This window comes from Leptinotarsa decemlineata, unplaced genomic scaffold (genome assembly GCF_025532065.1).
Source record: "Leptinotarsa decemlineata unplaced genomic scaffold, Ldec_3_MD MMD2_tig00000199_RagTag_RagTag, whole genome shotgun sequence".
NCBI lineage: Eukaryota > Metazoa > Arthropoda > Insecta > Coleoptera > Chrysomelidae > Leptinotarsa > Leptinotarsa decemlineata.
The window spans coordinates 13,677,066-13,701,283 of record NW_027412544.1 but is presented as its reverse complement, the minus strand read 5'-3'; the positions used below and the strand labels follow the sequence as shown (position 1 = coordinate 13,701,283).

Below are 24,218 nucleotides of genomic sequence, written 5' to 3'. Positions count from 1 at the left end.
TAGGCGAAGTGATTCAAGAGGAAAGTTCATGGATATAATTTATTGAAGTTTCGTGTGAATCGGCTGAAATATAACGATGTTATTCATGAGAAGTCGCGGAGGTGCAGTAATGCTACTCTGCGAGATTTCATCGAAAACGCTAACTAATCTTTTTGAGATATAACGGAACAATTCACTACATGTTGTTTCTATTTCATAGTTCTACACAAAAGTCCGCGATGGCATATGTCTATCTGTTGAGGACATCTCCCTCATCCATTTTATTGTTCAATCATATAATCTGATAGTTGTAAAAATATTTAGACGGATACTATACTAATCCTTATCAAATGAATACGTTAGTTACCTCAGGCATTTCATCAACATTTTATATTTTCTTTACATCATATAATCCAGAATAATATATTACGATTTATATCAAAATTAAAACTATCGTGTGAGAAAATTGATTTCAATGGCCTGACAAACATTGTTTTTAAATAGATGCTTTTTTTCAGAACTGTAATTGATAGTTGAAAATACATTTTTGTTTGAGTGGATATCACCCCCCAGCTTCGCTAACGGAGTCAATGTTACATTAGATGGCAGTTGGAATAAACTTCAAAGATTAACGGATTTTGCTTTACGTACATAACTCTACCAATGGGCAGTTCCACCCATACGTTCCAGATTTTTCGTGAACATTTCACAAAATTCCAGACTATGACAGTATGTTCTACAATGTTGTGGAATATTCTCGAATACTCTCGAATTTTCTGGACAGGTGAAAACAGAAGCTTTCTTCCTAAATGGAGGAAAGAGGGCTAGCATACCATATCCAGAATCTGTTTTTGTTAAAATATGTTTTTCGTTAACCAGCTGTTCCCAAAAATTCCAAGATGTTCCGGGATATTCTGGAATGTTTTCGAATATTCTCGATTATTCTGGATTGTTCTATAATATTCAAAAAAGGCGAAATAGTAAAATAATTTTGTTAACCAATACTTACTGAAACCAACTCTGGACTCTCGGAGATGCGATATTCTTAGTAGTTATGTATTCAATCCAAGAAATTGATAGTGTATTGTTAGATGAGTGTTTACCAACACTGACATCGAATGGAACATAATTTTAAAATGATGAACAAGTTTTGTTCCTTCCATATGAATGCCATCCAAACGGTCCAATAAACCTTCTATACTAAAACAATCGTGGGAAATCTGATATCAAATTCAGAGGATACATATTTGCGAATGAAATTCCTATTCGTAATTTGGATGTTCTCGCCAAAACTTGAATAACAATCTTGCTGCAGGTACGAATGAGATATCTGTTTGTAATTTTGTACACGTCAATATTCAAAACAGAAAAGGATTCCCATATAAGTGATTGGTTGGTGAGCAAGTCGTCAAATTTTGAAGCTGCCCTGTGTACCCTATGAAACAATAAATATTCTCTCACAATATTTTGATCCTGAATAACTTTTTTTACAAAATATGATAGATTTAAAACTTCTTATTGCATAGGAAGAAATACATTCGAAGTCGAATATCTACTTTGAAAAATAAAGAGTGTTTTGCGATTTTTTGTATGAACGGTGTTAATGGGTAATAAAAACGGAGTTTGAGACAATATTGATCCTAGTAAAACATCCTTATAAAACATAGATATTTCTGAGAGATAACCAAAGATCTGAGACAGTTTGACAAGATTACATATTGCAAACCATACAATTGGAGTATTTTTAGTTAGGAACCTTCAAGAAAGAATTGAGGCAATGTTGGCAATGAAGATGAGAGCTGGTTAAAGAAAAATTCATTTTGCTTGTTGAAACTTCCAGTGATGGACGCTTGATATGGATGTTAAGGATGTATTTACAGTTTCACCATGATTTCAGATATCACTAATTGGGAAGTGACTGGTCTATAGTGATTCGGAGAGTTTTTTGCCGTTTGGGATGAACTCGAGTGTTCTTCCAGCAAAAAGAAAAAACGCTTTATTCTGCTAATTTTGTAGACCTACTAGAAGCCGTTATTTGGCCTACTTGAATTTTTTGTAAATATGATGTTTTTTGTTCGGATCTTATTATATTGTTGTAATCGATTTTAGCTGTAATTTTTTTGGAGCTTCTTAGTAGAATAATCCCGCTGAAATTGTTTTAGTAAACGTAATTTTAGAATATTAAAACACAGACTTTCATGGCTGGAGTCACGATTAGACAAAGCAAAATCGCGGCTAACGTTTGGTATGCTACTGCGACATAAATTTTAAGACACAACCTTCGTTCTCGCAATTGATGATTATCTCACTGAAAATGTCTGCCATAGTGGCAGACGAAACTTTCTATTATACTATGTCCTACAACTCCGGATTTTGTTCTCTAAGATGTAGCTGAACATGAAATTTCTACTTCAGCTACCAAGCAGAGCACATGAATATGACACGTGTGATGAAACGTGGGTATTCTATGGAAGACAAACGGATGTATATACGGGGTGTCAATGAAACTACTAGACAAGTCATAACTTCTAGACTATAACATATATCAAAATGAGATTTGGTACGTAAATGGATAGGTATATGGAACGCCGTTTTATTTTTCATTGTCACAAATATTCATTCCTCAATTTATTCACTTAACAATTTATTTGTTTGAATTTAATTTATTCATGCATTTGTTGGACACATTGAAAACGATTGTTTGCAAAATTTGTTCTATTTCAAATGACACTTGATTTAAAGTGTTACATGAATAAAATTGTTATTTGAATAAAAAAAGACTAATGAAATAACTTGAAGCTTTTATTGTTTCCGACGAAAAATATTGTTTCAGGGTATTGGAAAATGGAACGCCAATTTACTATATATAATGCTGAAAAATAATCTATATACATATAATTCAACTCAGCAATGAACAAACATTTTTATTCAACAGTCAATGGAATGTATTATTCGAGTAAATTAATATTTTTAACCTTTGAATAAAATGTTAGTTATTTATATGACTGTTGAATAATGAAACTTTAAATTCACTTTCTAAAAGTAAGTTTGGGAATGAAATATCAATGAATATATTTGAATGACTGTCAAAGTTTTTCCATGAAACATTGTTGGTAATAAAAATAGACTTTAGTTTGTCTGAAAATATAGCAAATTAACTTTCCATAGTAAATATTTTTCTATGAATAATAAATATTGTTATATTTCAATTTTATCGGAAGTGTTGAATATTTCCAACATTCACTTTAATGCATTCAATTTAAAATTTGGTTACGACTTTTGTGCAAACCATTCTCAAGCAAGTATCATATTATTTCATCAAACTTTTTAAAAGGCTAATTTCTGACAAAGAATTGAATTTTTTGATGATTTAAAAAGTTTGTTGTATTCGGAAGACTCATTTAAAACGATTGTTGATAATTTTAATTCGGCGCTAGTATCGAGCGGATTTATCAAGAGCTTTAAGTGTTACATATGACAACATGCTAGTTCATTTATAGTACGACAAAACGCCGTTCAACGGTGGCGCTGAATAAAAATTATCAACAATCAATTTGATTGATCACTGAAATTCAACAAACAAAATAATTCAGCTCATTTCAAAGGAATATTAATAATTGGTATTTTGTAAAAATGAATTGTTTTGACTGTTGCATTTAGGTGATACATGAATTTAATTGATTGTTGATAATTTTTATTCGTCGCTGCGGTCGAACGGATTATTACCGTACTATGACCAACGCCATACATATATGCAGTTGAGTAGTTCCACAAAAATACGCCCGATGTCAGCGCCGAATAAAAATTATCAATCAATCAATTTATTTTATGTATCACTGAAATTCAACAAACAAAATAATTCAGCTCATTTCGAATGAATATTAATAAAAAATAAAACGGCGTGGCACGCCGTTTTACTTTCTTTTAGTATTTTGTGGAAATGAATTGTTTTGATTGTTGCATTTAGGTGCATGAATTAAATTGATTGTTGATAATTTTTATTCGTCCCTGCGGTCGGACGGAATATTGTGTTACTATCACCAGACTATCATGTTGCCAGATTTAAAAATTCAGCTTCTGTAAGAATCCGCTCGACGCTAGCGCTGAATTAAAATTATCAACAATCGTTTTAATTCATGTAACTATAATTATCAACAAACAATTTTATTCATGTTTCACAGAAATTGTAGTAAATTATTCGATAGTTACAAAAAAAGTATATATGACAAACATTTGCTTCCAAAAATCTCAAACAATGAATCTATATTATAACTGTTCGCAACTTTTCATCAAACAAATTAATTCAAGTGACATTTTAAATCAAGTGTCATTTGAAATACAACAAATTTTGCGAACAATTGTTTTTAATGTGTCGAACAAATTCATGAATCAATCAAATCCAAACAAATAAATTGTTAGTTGAATAAATTGAGGAATGAATATTTGTGACAATAAAAAGTCAAACGGCGTTCCATATAGGTATGTGAAGAAAAGAGTTCTCACATATTTTTCACTTTCCGGTCATTTTCGGTTTCACCAGAAATGGCTCCGCTTCTAAATTTTTAACTTGAACACCCTGGATATTGTTTTGGTTGGTTTCCGGGTTGCCGTGGTCTTCTTTGGTTACAATCTCCAAACGTTTCAGCTGCAACTGCGGCAGTCATCTTCAGTGGCGAGGTCGAAGTTCTCTTCTTGATGTATCAACTGAAACCCTGTATATTGTAACATTTTTGGATTCCTCAGACAATTCTGAATGTGACATTTACGCCTACTTAATTTTTTCAAAGTCACTTTTGAAATTGCATTTAGGTGCCATAATCGGACGTAAACTAATCTAAGGTCCTCAGGTGATATCAGAAAATTACAATCGCGGAGTTTTGGTGACTAGTTTGTTGAATATGAATAAGACAAGTAGGCTAAATTACATTTTCGTGTCTAACTATTATTTTTCAAATGGCGACCATTTTTTGACAAGCATTTTCCAAAAAAAGGGTTTTTTGACAAATCTAACGATACTAATTTATTAGCGATTCGATTACAAATAAAAACATAAATTGAATATTACTGAGGAAAATACTTTTGCCAAGTGTGCCATGGAGAGGCATGATGCATAATATTTTGCAGTAAGTTTCATCAAGTCTTCTTTGGAGAACAAAACGCTCACTTAGGTTATGACAGTGACATAAGCTTTATGGGCAGAAGGTAAAAGTTTCTTTTTAAGGACAAAACACAAGCACTACAAGAAAATCCTCAAGGTGCTCTGAGAGCGGTGCCTGTGCGAAAGTTTCCTAATTTTCGTTAAATTTAAGTTTAATTTTCCGTCAAAATAATGTATACTCCAATAGAAAAATTGGGTATGTTGTTATTATTTGGAGAATGCCACAGAAATTCAGAGGATGTTGCTGAGTTGTATACTCAGATATATCCCAACCGGAAAATACTGATGGGATAGATCATCAGTATTTTCCGTATGTTGAGAATCGTTTTAGGCAAGATTGAAATCGAGAGGCAGAACAGAGGTTTATCATGAATGAGAAGACTGAGATTAATGCTCTTATTCTGGATAAGGTTGACAAAACGGAAATAGTCGAGAAATGCAGATAAGACACGAATCAGCAAGAAAACTACTGAAAAAGCACGGATATCGAGCATTTAAATATCAGTTACATCAACATTTGTATGCTGACGATAGACGAGTAGTATTTTGTAATTGTTTGCTTCAAAATCATAGGATTATACAAATTTTATCAACTTTATTTCATTTTTCGACGAATCACGGTTTACAATTAATTGCTTGTTTTATAAGCAAAATTTTCGGTACTGGATCCAACAAAATCAACATGCTGGACTGGTATCGTTAGAGACAAAATGATTGGGCCAATATTGTTTCAAGGTCAGTTAAACAGTGGTTATGAACTTAAGTTTTCTTCAAAATATATGTATATATATGTATATATATATATATATATATATATATATATATATATATATATATATATATATATACATACATATGGGTTTTTTCCATTAACCAGCTATCGCACCCCTACGAACGACAACCCTCAGAAGTCGAAGTGCGAGCTAAGGACTAGCAAGGTCTTACCTTTTAACGAGTGATTCCTAACACGGGATGGACGATAGCAAGTGGAAATCGATTGTTTAGCCTGCGACTTGAACCACCGACTAACACGGCGATCGATTGAGTGAGTGAACAAAGCACCCACATCAAACCGACCGGCTACCGACCGACCGAGGAAATCGAGGATCATCTTAATAATCCACCTCTAGTTTTACGGTACATTCACTTCCAACAATATGGAGCACCCACTCATAATACCAGAAATGTTCTTGATTACCTAATAGAGCATTTTAATTAGGTATTGCTATCAATGGTCCAGTACCGTGGCTTGCCCGCTCACTAGATCTGACTGTGCCAGATTTTTTCATTTGGGGATATGTTAAAGAAAGGGTCTACTATGAAACAGTCCCAGGTACTCTCGAAATCTTAGAAGAACTGAACTCAGGTATTCAGAAGTATAACGCCTCAAATGTTACAAAACCTGTTGAGTGAAACAATTGAACGAGTTGAAATGTGTCTTGAACAAGAAGGAATCCACTTTGAAAATTTACTATAGTGAAATTTTCAACGAAATTATGATATTGCAAAAAATGTAAGTGCATCGCTGAAATTGCTAGTTAATTTTGTTGAATTGGTCGATCCAATTGCAAATAAATTGGTATCGTTGGATTCGTCAACAAATCGTTTTTTCGGAAAGTGCTTGCTGAAAAACGGTCGCCACAGACACAAAAATGTAATTTAACCAACTTGTTTTATTCATATACAACATACAAGTCACTGAATCTCTGCGAATGTAATTTTCTGATATCACCTTAGGTTTAGGTCCTTAGATTAGGTTATACGTCCGATCATGGCCACCTAGATACAATTTCAAAAGTGACTCTAAGAAAATTGAGTGGGCGCAAAAACTTTGAAAAATGTCACATTCAGAATTGTCTCAGAAATCCAAAAATGTTACAATTTACAGTGTGTTCCATTTGAAAATTCAGAACCGGAGCCATTCAGATTGTAAACAGAAACAGAATTGTCTTAGAAATCTAAAAATGTTACAACTTACAGGGTGTTCCATTTGAAAAGTTAAAACCGGAGCCATTCCGGTGAATCCTGGAGTGAAAACTCTCCTCTATATATATGGTCATGTTATATGTTAGATGAATGATGAGTTTCCTAACTGTAACCACAAATGTGCTTATGTACAATTTTCGGCCAATAAGTGTTCCATCGTCACACTTTTGGCTGCACCGCACTGACGAGGTCAATAGCCAGAAAGACGTGTCCACGGTTTTGCTCCAAAAATGTGCAAAACAAACAAAATATAAACAAATGATCAAGCTAAGTTTATTATAATTTTCATTATTTTTGTACTTTGTTTACTACACCGAAAACTTATATATGTTTTTGTTTTGACGTTTTGATAAAAATCCCAAATGATTTTAACTTATCTCTAAAACCAGAGGTTAAATACCGGATTATTCGAAGATATTCGGTAAAGTAATGAAGCCATTTTTCAGTGTCTTCGAGAAGTACATTGATCACAATTTTTTCGAATATAATGACCGCAATAACAAATTTCATGAATGGAAAAACATGAATGAAAAATTATGAATGAAGTTGTGATAGATATCCACGTCTAGAACGAGGCGAGTAAGACAAGGCAAGCGAATGTTACAGCTGTTCACTACCAGCTGTTGTAACATATCATTGCTAATTATTCTCGAAAAGTGCGAATATGTGTGCAAACTGTTTTCAGAATAGTTTATTGAGCTAAGGCGTTTCTGAGAACATTGAAACAGAGTTGAAATATGTCACTCAATAATCCTGTTGCAAATATTATATTTTTAAATCTATTTGTGATCAAGATCTTATGTTTCGAAGAGAGAAGGAAATGTACTACAGACACTATAAATAAACGAAAAGTTTTTCAGTTTCATAATTCATAAGAAATGGGTTACTATTGAAATATATATTATTGATTAAATGGATCCACAATTCAGAATTTCAAACTAGAGCACACATGAAAAAAATAAAATCTCCCAGTTTGTATTTAATGATGTAATTATGGTTATATTGTAATCATAATGCGCATGTGAACAATATTTTGTTTCGTGAGATTTCAGTGGGAAACGATTTAACATAAAATTGTTCTCATGTATGGAGCTCCGCCCCTAAACATACCCTGAATTTCTGATATGTACTGCTCTTGGCGGAATCAAATGTGCCAACGTAATCTTCCTCACGTACAATTCGGCATTGACTCGGACCAGTTACACGGCACGGAAGCCGTGGGCGTTGAACTCCAACCGAGAAGAGGTCGTCATAGACTAATCTCAGTTTACAACCCTCCGCGGAATCGTCTACTCCCAGAATTACTAGATGAACTGCTGATGTTGACAGATACCCCCACAATTGCTGCTGGTGACTTCAATGCCAAGCACAATCTGTAGAGCAGACGTAACTAGGTCTTTGAGTAGACCGCCGACTCACCTGGGTAAATCACATCGATTATATCAAGAGCAAAGTACAAATGAGGATAGTCAAACTCTATCCGCTGATCAACAGAAATTGCAAGCTCAATTTTAAAAATAAGATTTTATTATGCAATACAATGTTCAAGCCTGTCATTATGTATGCTTCAGGCGCTTGAGGACAAACCGCTCCGTCAAACCTTTCCATTTTGGAAAGGTTGCAAAACAAATTAATCAGGATGCTGGTGAATGCTCCATGGTTCGTGCGGAATGAAGCCATCCGCAGAGATTTGATGGCAGTCCATTCAGTCGAGAAATCAGAGAGTTTTCGAGTCAGCGGAAACTCATGATAATTAGTTAGGAAAGCTGTAGATTACACTATAGACGACCCCACTCTATTCAGAAGGTTCCGTCGCTCGGTTGAGTGAAGGCCCCAGGACGTCACTTAAAATGAACAGTTTGTTCATCAAATACCCCAGTCAGGAAGAGGTACACAGGGCCAGAGCGGCATAGAGGTCATTGATTTTTATGTCGTTAGCAAAAACACCTTCAGTTATGAACCACTCGTCCCCCTAACAGAAGACAGTTGAAAGGATAAGGGAAAATTTTCCAACCTGAAGAAAATAAAGAAGACCAAAGAGATCTAAAATCACACCGTAATAGTTATTTTTATCATTCAATTGAAAAAGATTTTGAAAAGAAAAAGTATCAATCATCGCTTGGGCTGCATAGTTGCTATTATAAAGAGTTCATTATCAATGCTATCATCCAGCCAACTCTCAGTATAATGTCATAGTCAGTTGATGCTATATTTTGATCGAGGTCCCTTAGTTTTGTTCTAATGCCACGTACATTTTGATAGTATATTTCTGTATCACTAATTTCATTGAGCATGTTACCCCTTTTTAGTTTTTTTTTTTTACAATTTTTGGAGATCCATTAATGTATCTTATTGTAATCTTATCCTCCCCATTCGCTACTCTAGTACTTAGTTGTTCTCTAATATCCTTGAGATGATTGCGTTGTGTTATGGTTAGATCTGAACTAACTCTAGCACCTGATTGTCGAATTCTAATCTTGTTTTTGAGAATTTACAATACATCGTCTTTATTTTTCCAGTAGAACTTTGATTGGTCTGTATTATTAGGTTTTCCTACACGGGTTACTTTCTTCACTCCAATATCCAAGCCCAAACCAATAATGATTTCTTTAATTTTATTGGTGTCATGGTTCATTTTATCACTAATGGTGGTAGCATTAGATTCTGGAATATTAGATACCATTAAGTTCTTCACTCTTTTACGATGTTCTTCTAGTTCGCAGATGATGATTTCCATGACAGCAGCTGGATTTTGATAGGTATCAGCCACTGAAATGGAGTTGATTTTGTTGACCAGCTCATTAACCTTATTCTTCAGGGTCTCAATCTGCTTCTTCATAATTAGCTACGCCACTGCAAAGATGAGTTAAACTGATCGCTCTGTTTATATACAAGAGACGAAAACAAGATGTCACACTTTGAATGGGATTATTTTGTATATTATCCAAATTTATTGCATTTGTGGATATTTTCACAAAAGAGACTATTCACCATCTACTAAAGAACTAAGGCTAAACTATTTATCAAAAACAACAAACTGATTTTAATCACAAATCGCCGAGAAATAAATGTTTTTATGGAACTTCAGAAACAGGTGTTAACTCTCTGACTGACAAATACATACTTCTTGGAGAAAACCGATGCCTGGGTTTGAAGTGAACCTGGTTACTTTCACCCCAATTCGAAATCCCCTCTAGCCCATCATTAAGATATGCAACCTCCTGCTGTTGGTGAAGATATGCATCCGCAGTCAATGTGCTGAATTCCAAATGGATTGACGAGATTTTCTGATTGACACGGCCGTTACTTGATGAAGATCCATAGTAATTTCATAAACTACACTTCACGATATGATTTTCACAAACTTCATTTGAAAAATATATCAAGATATGTTTCGCTAACACAGTAGCTTCTTCAACAGTGATTTGAATATCACAAATTGCTTCTCACGCTAATAATTATATACTACAGGTAACTACAATTGGGACTACCTTCATCAAATTACCTAAGCCTTTACATATCTTATATACCTGGGGTACCTCTTCAATTATGATTACCTGAAGCATTACCTGACTTCTACATCAATAATAATAATTCCTCGGTTTTTTAAGAAAACTAGTTCAATAATGGTGATCAATCCACATCCAGTTGGTCATTCATTAGAATGTTTGAATTTTTAAGTTTTGTAATTTCCATTACTTCCAAATGATTCAGTTTCAATCCTTTATTTTCTATGTAAAAAACTTCGAGCTCTTCGTTATATATATGATTTTCTTCTAGATTTGAATATGTTGAAATTGTTTTATTATTTACATAGCTCATATGGTTTGCCTGGATTCGATTCTTTAATGAATGACGAGACTTTTTCTGAAATCTCGAGGACATGTACTCGTACAAAGTAGATATTAAGCAGTCATTTCAAATGAATGAGTGAGTATTATAATTTAGGGGTAGATATCAACGTTTTTGACTCAGTTTTGTAATTTCAGATGAATTCATTTTGGTGGCAGAAAATTGTGGATTGTTATTATCTCCAATGAAATAATACATCCCATATTTTCAGAATTAATAATCGAGTTTTCAAAAATATTTTTGATTTTATTTGAGAAAGTTTTCTATCAAATTTCAAAATATTTGTAAATGTTTGTTATTTCGTCACTTTTTGGATCTTTGTTCGGTTTTCATTATTGAAATTTTTCGAATCCTGGTGAAGAAATAACTGCAGCTTGACAGCCTTCTCCTCCGTCGGTAGAATCTTGATGCTACATTCATCACAGCTTTATTGAAGTTAGTTCAACTTTTTGTTTATTCATTTCAGAATTTTCATGTTGGGGTTAATAATTTTCACACCTCAAAATGTTTACTTGACATCCAATCATGAATTCACAATGAAAATTCCAATTAAAACAGTTTAAAATATTTTGTATTAGCAACGAATATAGAAAGCTTATCACCAGAAAAACGATTACAAATCAGCATTCCGTAAAATATATATGATAGTGTTATCGAATCTGACATTATGAAGTACTATAATTTTCATTAACGTCGAACTGAAAATCCGCTTTGAATAAAACATGAACCAATTGCCGTTGAAAATATAAAATCTCCGCCAATTTGAATAATTCGTTCATAGACTTGACCGCCACGTTTATCATTCAACAATGGCAATCGAAGATAGTTAATAATTTCTTTTAATAAAAAAGTGCATTTGAATAATAAACGTATAATTCACTCACCGAAGTCCATTGTTGTAGTGGACGTTGGGACCTTTTTCACTTGTTGTTTCTAGACGTGACTGGGAGAACTCATTTGAACTTCCTTCTCTCCACTGCGACCAGTTGGTTGATGGTGATAGGAAATCGCTGCCAGGGACCTGAAACAACATCAGAATTTTTTATTTATTTTATTAATAAAACGCATCTTTTATGATAATGTGTGACTGCACCGAGGTCACTTCCTGTTTGTGAAACTGAAAGCCGGCGATCCGCCTTTCATTTTAACACCAGAACTACGTGAATGTTTAAGGGTGTGTAAGGGTAATATGATGGGTTATTTCATTTCAACACTCTAGTACAATATAAATGAGAGCGTCAACAAAATTGGATGAGGGTGAGAAATATAACTTGAATCCATTTTAGGTTAGAAATGAAGAAAGATAAACGGTGTAGACGAAGCTTCGGATGCATGGAATGAAATTACTTTTCAAAATGTGAAGGTATATAAATATTGCAGAAAAAACCTAATCTGGTTCCAACTGATTCGAAACTTTTATATTTTCGAATCAGTTGGAATAACACCCAATGAAAGTTTCGAACCAGGTCAGTAATATGTCTGTCTACCATCAATTTTTTTTGGAAAAATGATTTTCAACAATATATAGGAAAGAAAATAATTCATCAACATCATCCTTCATATCTAATAATTATTTTCTGTCTGTCTGTCTGTCGATTGAGTGAATGAAGCAAACCACCCACGTCAACCCATCAGGTTACCGTCCCACCAATTTTTTCATTTTCGAAAAACTTTCGATGTCTTCCATTAATATACCTCTGATGAATACAAAATGTATTGTGTTTCATGAAGATACTGTCTCTGAGACGTTCTACATCATCTGCGAAAAAACACAGCCATTCAATTTGAGCTCTTTCACCATTGATGATATTTTTAATTCAAAAGAAACAGTTTTCCTATCTAGAAAAAACTGTTTTCTTCATCTTTTGAAAACGCCAACTTATTTGGAGAAACGCGCGTCGAAAAGAGTATTGCATTTCTCGTGATTCGGACAAGTTCTCGCTGTGTAGTTATTCTACGTCAGAGGTTGCAGTTTTTTACTTTTTGAAATTATTGATGTTTTCATGCACTGTGATTTCCTTTTGTTAGAACATAACCTCATGTTTCTGTAATTCAAAATCAATTACAATATCAAAAACCGAATTTGAATTAAATAATAAAAAATATTTAAATAATTCAGAATAATTTTCTACAACAACATCGAAAAATATAGGCTCCATTATTTCCATAAAAATTGTATTAAAAATCAACAGTGCTGAAATCCTTCCAGTTATTTTTTTCAAAATCCTTGTTTGAAATTTACCAATCAATTGCAATCAATGATAATCTCTGCTACAAACAACGTTTCATAACCATAATCTGATGAACGACTCAAACATAGCCGAATAAATATTACATAGATTGAACTATTACATTACAACATTATGTAGGATGTTCATTCAGTTTCATCAAATATTACATACACATTAACCATGCACTAACTTTGCCTATTTGGTGATGAACAAATGAATGATTGATTTATTTAATATATATTCATTTTCTGTGAGTTATACAATTGTTACAATTGTTATAGATAACGAACGGCCCTTTCTATTGATGACTTCTCTAATCCCACCGACTCATTTTCAATGAACTTCAGGCATACATTAGGATATATCCTAATTATGAAGGCTATGTCGTACAGAAGGATAAACTATCCTAATGCTGAAGGCCTGGAGGTCATTGAAAAGTTAAGGAATGAAAAAGTTTTCAAAAAGACTTCTTCTTAATAGAAAAATATTATTGGCGCAGTCGATAGGATCGAAAGAGGCAGAATTGAAAGCAGACAAGTTGATTCCGACCGTTGCTTTCAACAATGTATCTTCAATCAAGAATCTGCAAACTTCAGCGATTCTATAAGAATATACATATATCAATAATGCTACAAATCACTGCCCGATTATACATATAAATTAAGATTCGGGATATAAATTGTTCATTAGCTGTAGTCTGCAGGTTTTTATACGTGTTTGGTCCGCTAATGCGGCAGATATTATCAAAGGCGATGCGGCAACTGCCGAAGTGTTCTACCTTGATGCGATTCGCAAACTGAAAATGGTCCTGGTGCATTTTTAATTATGATGGGACTAGGTGTCGAAAACATTTTTATTGAAAAAATCAAAAAATAGTATGTGCATAAAGTACCGGCAGCTGTTCACCTGGTAGTGGGTAAGGCCCACTCCCAGTGAATGATTTAAGAATAATTTGAGTAAGCCTTAAACATTTACAAATACCTTAAGATCAAATTGGATTCACATGTGTACACAAAAAAAATCGTAGCAACACAATTACTGATCAACAGATGCCAAATATTATTTTATATCAGATATTAAATGAAACTTGTGAGGTAACCTGGAATGAGAAATTAAATAATACGTTGGTTTTCGTATGAAAATATTAACGATCTGACCTCGAATCATAATCATGGTTACCACGGCCTCTCCAGATTGAATGATTCAAATTGAATTTATCGGGATCGGATTCAGAACGTCCTCCAATACATTTCCTGGTTAATAATTTGCAAGAAAGGACATTTTAAATATTTTTGGTAAAGAAGAGTTACGGCAAGAACTCCAATTGTTGTTATATCCCCGTTTTAGGAATCACACGTTAAAAGGTAAGACCGTTAATTCTTAGCTCGTACATGCTTCGACTTCTGAGGGTTGTCATTCGTAGGGGTGCGACAGCTGGTTAACGGAAAAACAGATTTTAAAACAGATTTTTAACAATGGTGATTGAATTGCAAATCTTCAATTTTTCCGGTGAAAGAAAAAAGGGCGATAGATCTAATTGAAGAAATGAAATATTTTCAAAAAGTCTGTCGATGAATAAGGAAATCTTTGGAACATACCTCCAGAAAGGATGGCCACTCTTTCAGACGAACATCAAAGGATAACATAAGACAAATGATTGAGGGTGTGAAGCTCCAAATTTTCAACACCTCGCAATGAATTAAGAAAATAAAACATACTTCCTGACTATAAGTCAAAACACATTTAAAAGAAACCTCTAGAACCAATAAGAGGAACCTGAATAATAGGTATGATAATTTAGTTAAGATGCGACGAAGATTCGTTCTTGTCAACACTGAAAAGTGATTCCTTATTTACCACAAATATTTAATGTAGTAATAATAATCTGTGATGTTCCAGAACTTCGAACGAAGAGTTCGAATATTTCAAATAATATGTACTATATCCTGTGAATGAATACAATATACAGTGTGTCTTTATTTGTGCACTCTGGGAGGTGAATTCATTAAATGAGAGTATATTGAAGGTAAATTTTCATGTTTCAAGATGTAGAAAGACAAATAAACAATATTTTGGGAAACATAGAAAAAAGTCAATCTCTTTTCCTCCGCCAACGAAATTGTAATCCATCGATGAAGAAGACCTGGAATACTTTGCAGACATGGAACATAATGTACGTATGTAAAATTCACAATAGATTGACAGCAATCACATAGGAACAAATACAATTACAATCTTCGTATTATTACTATTTTTTTCATTGGGAGCATACAGGGAGGGATCGCAGCATACAGGAAACACATGATATCAAAGAAACAACGAGAGAAGTCCATGGAGGAAAACGTAAGATATGATATTCTAATGTATTTGTTCTTGTTGAATTTCATATTTGAACTCAGGATTCTAAGTTATAAGCATTTCTTTTGTAGACTCCAACTCTAGTGTAGCTAAAGGTTCTAGCCAAGTTCTTCTCCTATAGGACTTCGGAAGCTCTAAATCTCTCTCTATGACCTAGAACCGATTTTTTAAAGCAAACCTATACCATTATATTTGAGACTGAATTTGGTTGGTTATCAATAGAGTGAAGGAGATGAAAAAAATTAAATAAATTTTATTAAAAATAGTGATGACAGCTTAGTGATAGGCAAGCTATCGAAGGCGTGTTCATTAATTAATACAATTTCAAAAAAATATATCTGATCTGGTTATCAGATGAGTGTAAGTCGATCTCTTACCGGCTCTTAGACTGTTACTGACCAGAATTACAATAATACAACAGATGCTCATCTGGGCTATTCATACCTGGCTTTGGCGCTCTGACTGGTAAGTATTTATGAGAAATGCGCAAGAATGGGTAAAATAAGATCGTTATTCAAGACAAGTTTCAGTCACAAATCCAAACATTTCGAAGTCAGGTGGATTACAGATGTTACAGAGAATAGAAGAATGAGCGCAAGGCACAGTTTGTTGGGGTAGTAGAAAAAGTAACGTCTTTTTTTGTAATAATGTATTGTATGTGTACGTAGGTACGTATGTTAGTTTGAATTTTGAAGCATTTGTACTAAACAGATTGAGGTAAAATTTTGCATACACGTTAAGTTTGGATGATAATGCATGATTGACAAAGTAATGTCATTCTACATCCAATATGGTGGTCTATTTTTTTGATACTCATCATTATGGGTATTAAATGAAAGACTCGTTGAAAACAATACAAAAAATAAAATGACGTCACTCTAAATCCAAAAATAGTATGGTGAATGATCACCCAAGATTAAGTGACGGGGTTTTTTGAAAATAATATGAAAAATAACATGAAGTTACTACGAATCCAATATGTCGAAAAACCCAAGTTGGCGGACTAGCTTTTTTATGCTCCTCCTAGATATGGTTGTCAAATAAAAGGGTTTGCTGAAAAAAATACATGTGTATCAAATGAAAAGGTTTCCTGAAAATAAAAGGAAAATGAAATGACGTCATTAGAAATTCAATGTGGCAAAATCCCAAAAATGGTGGACTATGTTCTTTTTCTCACATGATCTGGATAGCAAAAGACAGGATCCAAGCAGAAAAAAAATCATATTATCACAAAACAAGATGTCTTCCATAACAATTTTGCAAAGGTTGAAGCCATTATTGTTGTTATTATTTTTGTTTTTCATTTTGGCGGTATCGATTTGAAGGATCATAAGCCACTTGGAGTCAAAATAAGTATTTTTATTATTTTTTTCACCGAAATATAAGTTAGCAGAGCCCTGCCCCTGAAGTTCCCACACATTCAGGAAAGCGCGCCAGCGTTATCAATCAATGAGCACTTCCCACACTATAAAGTGTGGTATTATTATTATTATTATTATTATTATTATTATTTTACAAATCTTGTAGGGATCAATAACAATGACGTATCTTTTAAAATGACTAAGGTTGGTATATTTCCAGCGACAACTAAAAAATAAGAAAAAAATAAAATATGAAATAAATGAAGGAAGCTTTTAGGAACATACTCTGGAGAAAACAAAATAAGTTTCGAATAGATACAAATCCAGGAATACACTATATACACAATTCATTTGATTTAAAATCGGCGCGTGCGAGATTCACCAGTTTAGAATATAATATGCAACTTAACCTTGACATGACATGGCATGAGAAAAAATTGAATATTTTTTTATAAAGTAGGTGAATGTCGTGATAAGTCTAGATATCATTCAAATAATGTAATGTTATAAAATGATGGGTTTGATTTATTTTGAAATTAATTTTGTTTATTTTAGAGAAAGTTAATGAAAATTTGTTTCAAAAATGTTTTCAACAATAATTTATTTTATTATGTGAGAGATTGTCAAACAGAAAATGTTTGGATAATACGAAAGGTGAGTGAAACTCAACTAAAATTGTTCAATAATCATTTCAAAACTACGTTACTTACCAGTCAATGTACATTTTATATTTTTGCTATTATTCTATATAATTAATCAGACTTCCATTACCATATATAAACACTACCAACACGCAGATCGAGAAAATCAGTTGAAAGTGCGGTAAGAAGTATTCTGATAAGACGATAGGAATTTGAGTTTCAGTCCGAAGTTTCAGTTGAAGTATTTGTGTTGTATTGTCTGAGTAGCAGTAGAATAAAGTTGGGTTTAATTGTACATTGTAGTCCGTAGTCAATTATTGTCAAACCCACGGGGGAAACGCAACAAAAATATATTGTCTTGTTAGACGTCGTCTATATATTTTTAGTAGTGACAACGCTGAAACTATTTCAAGACTATGATGATGAATTTGTTTCGGCCTAGAACATTTTGAGATTGATTGAGAGGCAGAAATCATTGCTTACAGTAAACTATGATCCATAGTCATTTCTCCCCCACGAAATCACAAAACTATTTCTCAATTAATTCTTGTAAATGAACCTGTTACCAAAAAGAAGTGAACAAAAACTCTATTTTTCGAAATGCCCAATCAATTGTTTTGAAAAGTTGATATTCCTTGTTATCTTTGTTTTGGTTGGTTTTCAAGCTTTGCCGTGGTCTTCTTTGGTTATAATCTCCAAACGTTTCAACTGCAACTGCGGCAGTCATCTTCAGTGGCGTGGTCGAAGTAATCTTCATGAGGTATCAACTGAAATTGAGTTTCAGTTGATACGTCAAAGAGAGTACTTCGACTGCGGCAATTATCGCCACTGTAGATAATTGCCGCAGTTGCAGTTGAAATGTTTGGAGATTGAAGCCAAAGAAGACCATGGCAAAGCCCGGAAAATAACCAAAACATTGACACTAGCCGTGAAAGCCTACATTCCTATAAGTGTTTTATTATTATTATTATTAACTAAATACGTATGATGAAAATTGAGAAGCATATGTTATTGAATTCACCAACTATACTTCGCAAAAGCGTTGTCATCTTCCAAATGAATATATTTTTCCATAATATTTCCATAATATATAAACTATGAAAAAACCTCAAGGATATTGGAAAAATTTGGTAAGAGGAAGTGATCGGGATCTTCAATTTCTCTTTCACTCTAGGTAATGACTGTATACCAATAAATCATATTTGCTTGAAGACTAAAGACCACTAAGTTCAATTTTTCAAAATGAACTTTCTGTGAATAATTAATCAAATATGAAATGAAAATGAAACGAAAACACTCAAGGTAATTTTTTTCTAATATCGTAATTGCATTTCCTTTTCAAATGATGAAAAAAATTGGACCCGTAAAAAACATATTTGATATGTAAAAACCATAGGTAATATGCATGTAATTATCAATTTTGGTGGGAAACACATTTAGATTTAGAGTTCCCTTTATAACTAATTGGATGAACTGGGATCTCATACCTATAATTCAGACAAAAACTCGAGAAAGAATAGGGGATGATGAAAAAAGAAAAATTGGAGTGAACTAAAAATAATTTGATTCGATGGACAGTATGCAAGGTATGATTTTCAACAAAAACATTTTATTTTTTTTTACTCACTGAAAACTAAATATTTTTTAAGGTATTTAAATAATTTCAGGATCACCAGTAATATTTGTATTTTCTATTATTACGACATGCATATCACAACAATGTTGTGCCGCTGCCTCTTTTCAATGTACCGCTGTGGAGTGCAGCGAGTCGCAAATGTATTGTTATCTCGTGATAAGGTGTGCAATTATTCCACAATGAATGAGGACATTTTCAAGCATTTTCGAAGCTCTCTAATTGGGGTTTATAGAGTGTGGGCCATCGAAAACTTAACGCAAGGTTTCAGAGAAAAAACTTTTCACAAAAATCCAAGAATCTGTCAAGTTTGTTCGCAAGAGAAATTAGTTTTGAGCCAAAAACTCTTGTAAAACTTTCAATTTTCTAAGCGAAAGGGTCATCTACACATTTTTTTAAGTAGTGGGGTGGGATTGGGGGACACTTTATTGCAATGGGCTCTCGATTTACTCTTTTAGAACATACAGAGCTTTGAACTACCTACAAGATGTTTTTCATGTTCTTATGGAGTTAGGTTAGGTCAGAAGTGAGTGGGCCTATTCGTCCCTCCACCGCAACCCGCAATGGTTTATTGTGACCCACACCTATTCGAACTCGACCAAATAAACCCAGATTCTTGACAAAGCCGATTAGTTTATATGGTGAGTGATCTTTCAGGTCAGATGGTAGAAGTGTGGTTCTACCAAACTCTGAAAACCTGATTCAGTCCGCAGCAGAGCAGGCACAAAGTATATGCTCTGCTGTTTTATCATTTTCCAAACAGAAGCTGCACACACTGTCTTTCAATAGTCCTGTGAGAAAGCCTGTTAGTCATCGTAGTTAATCCATACTGTAGTCCAACAACTGTTTGGTTTCAAGCTTCGAAGGGTGAGTGAGCTAATCCTGGAAGATTTTGCCAGAAGTCTTTATATCTTCTTGCCATCCAGGTTTCAATGTTTGTTTGGCAAAACCTAAAGCAAAGCCAAGGACTGGTTCTGGTTCGATGAAGCTTCTTGCAACACCCTCCTTTGCAAGGAAGTCAGCAGCATCATTATGTTCCAGGCCATTGTGGCCAGGAATCCAGATCAGAGACAATAACAATCTTCCTATTGAGGAGAGTCGTTTTTGGCAATTTACTACTCACTTAAACGTTGCTCGGTAGGAGCCAAGAGCTTCCAACGCCGCTTGACTGTTCAAAAAAAATTTCTTTGACTTGTGTGTGAGGTTGGATTCTACCAATCTTCCCGCACACGATTCAATAGCATATATTTCCGCTTGAAATATAGTCACATTGGTCCTTAGGCAGGTTGATATTTCTGTCCTGGGTCTGCAACTGAAAAGACCTGCACCAGAGCCCGAAGGTGTTTTTGATCCGTCCGTGAACCAACAACTATCTGCTTTCGAAATTTTTTATCCCGGAAGATCCAATCCTCTCTACTCGGGAAAAGTATTGCATAAAGCAGTTCGTAGTTGACAGTTGGAGGCATGATGTCGGAGGTCATTCCCAGAATACTGTGACTTCCATTGTTAGCCAGCAGTCTAGAGTACTCTGCATTAGATTGCTTTGTGCATTGGCGATTTGCACAAATCTATATGCAGTCCATCTAGCCTCTCTTTCCAGAAAAATGTGGAGAGCATGTAGTTCTAGAAGGATCTCCATGGCCGCTGACGGTGTGGCACCACAGATAGTCAAGCAAGCCTGTCTCTGTAAACCAGAGTGCTTCGCCTCAGCCACATATATCCAATAGATTTGTTTGGGACCTAAACCCCAAATTCTACCATAAATCCTTCGACATGTCCATAGGGACAGCCTGGATTTGTGTGAAACTTTTTCCAAATGAGCGTTCCAGGTGAGTTTTTCACCAAGGACAATGCCGAAATATTTCACCTTCGTTCCAAATGGAATGACCTGACCATTTAGGGAAAGTGGGAAGTGAGGGGAAGTCCTAGTGAAGGGGATTATCACAGTTTTGCTGGGGTTGACAGACATCTGCTTCCTCTGGCACCAACTGTGAACCACATTCATCGTACTTTGGAGGATATTACACGCTACCCTTTCCGACGTGGATCGTGCCAAGATGACAAGGTCATCTGCATAAGCTTGGAGATATATTTCTCTTCTAACGAGGGCATCAGGAGTAACCACAGAAGGGGAGATAGTACTCCACTTTGAGGGCAGCCCTTGGTGACCATGAACCTAATGGCCTTGTCTTGAAGGGTCGTAGTTGCAGTACTGTTAATCAGCATGGCATAGATCTATTCAGTTATGGTCGATTCTATGCCTTTTCCAGCCAGGGCTGATCCTATATAATTGGGTAGTGAATTGTCAAATGCTGCTTTGATATCGATAAATACAGCAAACACAATCTCCTTGTTGTCAAGGGATTAGGAAATTTTCGATATAGATTAATTTTGAAAATTTTGGTGAAACAAAAAATTTAATAAAAATGTCTAAATATTTTTACAAGTGGGAAAGTTATGGGCAGTTGAATTTGCGCCTGCAAGCGTACTTTCGTCAGGCATGTGAAGCATATGACCAATACAACGATGTTGTATATTAGTACAGCGGCGCATCCATAAAAACAAAAAAAAACGAGTTACCCGACTACGGAAGAGTATCAGGATGAAATCTATTTTGATTGCTGCATTGAAGTATTGCAAACAAAAATACTAATGACATTTTTCGTACGGATGGTTGCCAATTTATGGTAAATAAAAACTTGCCAGATTACAAATTGAATATTTGAAAAAACGTTTCATTTTGGTGTTACGTTCAATTTCAGGTGTATTGAAATTCTTCAATCATTCATCGTTATATTTTCATCGTATGATTTTTTAATTTAGCAGTTTTTTTCATTCGAAGTAAAATTTACAGATGAAAAACTATATAGAAATATTTTCAGATTTCCGTCTATTAGCACCACAGATTGGTCCATAAATTTGTATTACGATACGAAATGAAAAGTTTATCAGCGTAAAAGCGACAAGTTTTAGAGAAAATCACAGACAGGCGCAATTCACGGAGAGATCTCTAAAAAAATTTTTCATCGCAAATTTCATTTCAAAAACCTGTCATATTGAAAGAATATTCGATGCAAATATGACGCTTGACGAGTAATTGATATTTTTGAAAATTTAAAACGTTTCAGTGTAGGCGAAGGGAAAAATTGAAAATGCCGTCTTTTTGAATATTGTGTTTTGGCTTGGATTTTCAAAGTTTTTTGTTTGTCATTGAAGTTTGTCATTGAAGTTTGTCATTGAAGTTTTTTGATCGTAATACTTCTAGGTGTGCACCGCTGTACTATAGATATGCAGTGCAAAGAATAATACTTTAACATAGGAAAATCTGCCATTGCGAGTCGAAATGCCCAGTGAATATTAATTAAATGAGTACAAATTCGATCATGATATTCGATTTGTGCGATAGCACTCCCAAGGTTATTCAAACAGTACACACAGAAAACTTCCAAAAGTTCAACGTGTGAGCTGGTATTCTTGAAAATTTCCTTCTTTTTTTCCAAAAAATTTCGTTTTTTTTGTAATTCCACAAAATGCTATCGGCCCAGCTCTTAATAATAATATAGAGAATGATCCTGCAAATTCAAAAGTTGAACAGCAATGAATAGGAAATCAAAAGCCCTTTTTATTGAGCTATCAGTTGATCCTTATTATTCCTGAAGAAATTGAGAAGTGGCTTTCCAGTTTAGAAATTTGGAAGCTTTGCGATTTTAGGTCAAAAATTATCTCCCTCCCTTACCAGCAGTTTTGATTTTCTTCCTGTTTTAAGAGAACTGGTAATTATTCCCTTCCACAGATTTTTTCTTGCTAGTAAATATGTCAGTTTATTTTCACTTGAACCCATTACCTGACTATTAGTCGACAGAATAAACTAAATAAACAAGATATTATGTTTCAGCGTAAAATCGATCACCATGCAATTGAAAGAACGCGAGGGTTAGCCACATGTTCTCTTTTTCTGTAATATTTCCTGAACAATACGATATTGTTATTGCCAGATTATTCTTATTGAACTTAAAATATAAATAACAGTGGAATCAGCAAAATAAAAATTGAAAATTCGTCTATAAATGTAGTGATGAATCGATCATTAAACTTTTCGTATTCTATAACATCGTTGTATTGGTCATATGACTTCACATGCCTGACGAAAGTACGCTTGCAGGTGCAATTTCAACTGCACATAACTTTCCCACTTGTAAAAATATTTCGACATTTTTATTAAATTTTTTGTTTCACCAAAATTTTCAAAATTAATCTATATCGAAAAGCTGAATTTTTTTTTGAGGCATCACCGTCGAGGTGTTCTCTGAATTTCAACTCATATAAGCATGTACTGTGTGTGCAAAATCTAGTATTCAAATCAATACTTTAAATGGGGAAATTGTATCTAATGCGCCAGAATAATATTTAATTTCGAAACCGGCATTGTGTGAAAAAGCTAAACGCAACTGTGACTTAGGTTAGGTTAGGTCGAAATGCATAGAATATCTCTGGTATGACAACTTGGATCCCTTCACCATGTGAAGTATTTTGTCAAATCTTGCGAACTGTGCCACTCTAGATGAAGGAACGATAAAGGAATCCAAATAAATGTACCCATTCTAATCACAGAAGTGAACCTTAAGTGAGACTAGTTGACAATGTCAAGTTGCCACTTCAATTTTCAATGGTCTTTACATTTGGGAAAGATTTGATTAAGTGAAATTCAATTTTGGTCCATAAATTGAAAATCTGAACAAAATACGCGCGACAGATTTCGTTTTTTGCACCATCTATCAACATTTGTACAAAGTTGATCTCATTTCTCGCGTCGCGAGTTTTTGAAAAAACAAAAGTGAATCAGTTTAAACTTAAACACCAGGGTTTCTATATATCTTGGGTTAGGTTGAAACATTTGTTATCAAAAAGTTGTATCACAAAAAATTTCTCATATTAACTCATTAATTTCAGTTTTTCATTTCATAATAGAAGATGTGGTGTTGAAAATATGGTGCATGTAAACTTTTAAAGATTAGTCTG

The 24,218-nt window shown here is 34.0% G+C and overlaps 1 protein-coding gene across 1 annotated transcript in view; it reads right to left on the bottom strand.

Moving 5' to 3' along the window:
- stumps (DBB domain-containing protein stumps) overlaps positions 1-24,218 on the bottom strand; it is a 148,445-nt gene that overhangs the window by 85,024 nt on the left and 39,203 nt on the right. The window contains exon 2 of the mRNA XM_074172979.1: positions 11,860-11,996. Coding sequence (XP_074029080.1) covers positions 11,860-11,869 — 10 coding nt within the window. The 5' untranslated portion in view covers positions 11,870-11,996. The remainder of the gene's footprint in view (positions 1-11,859; positions 11,997-24,218) is intronic.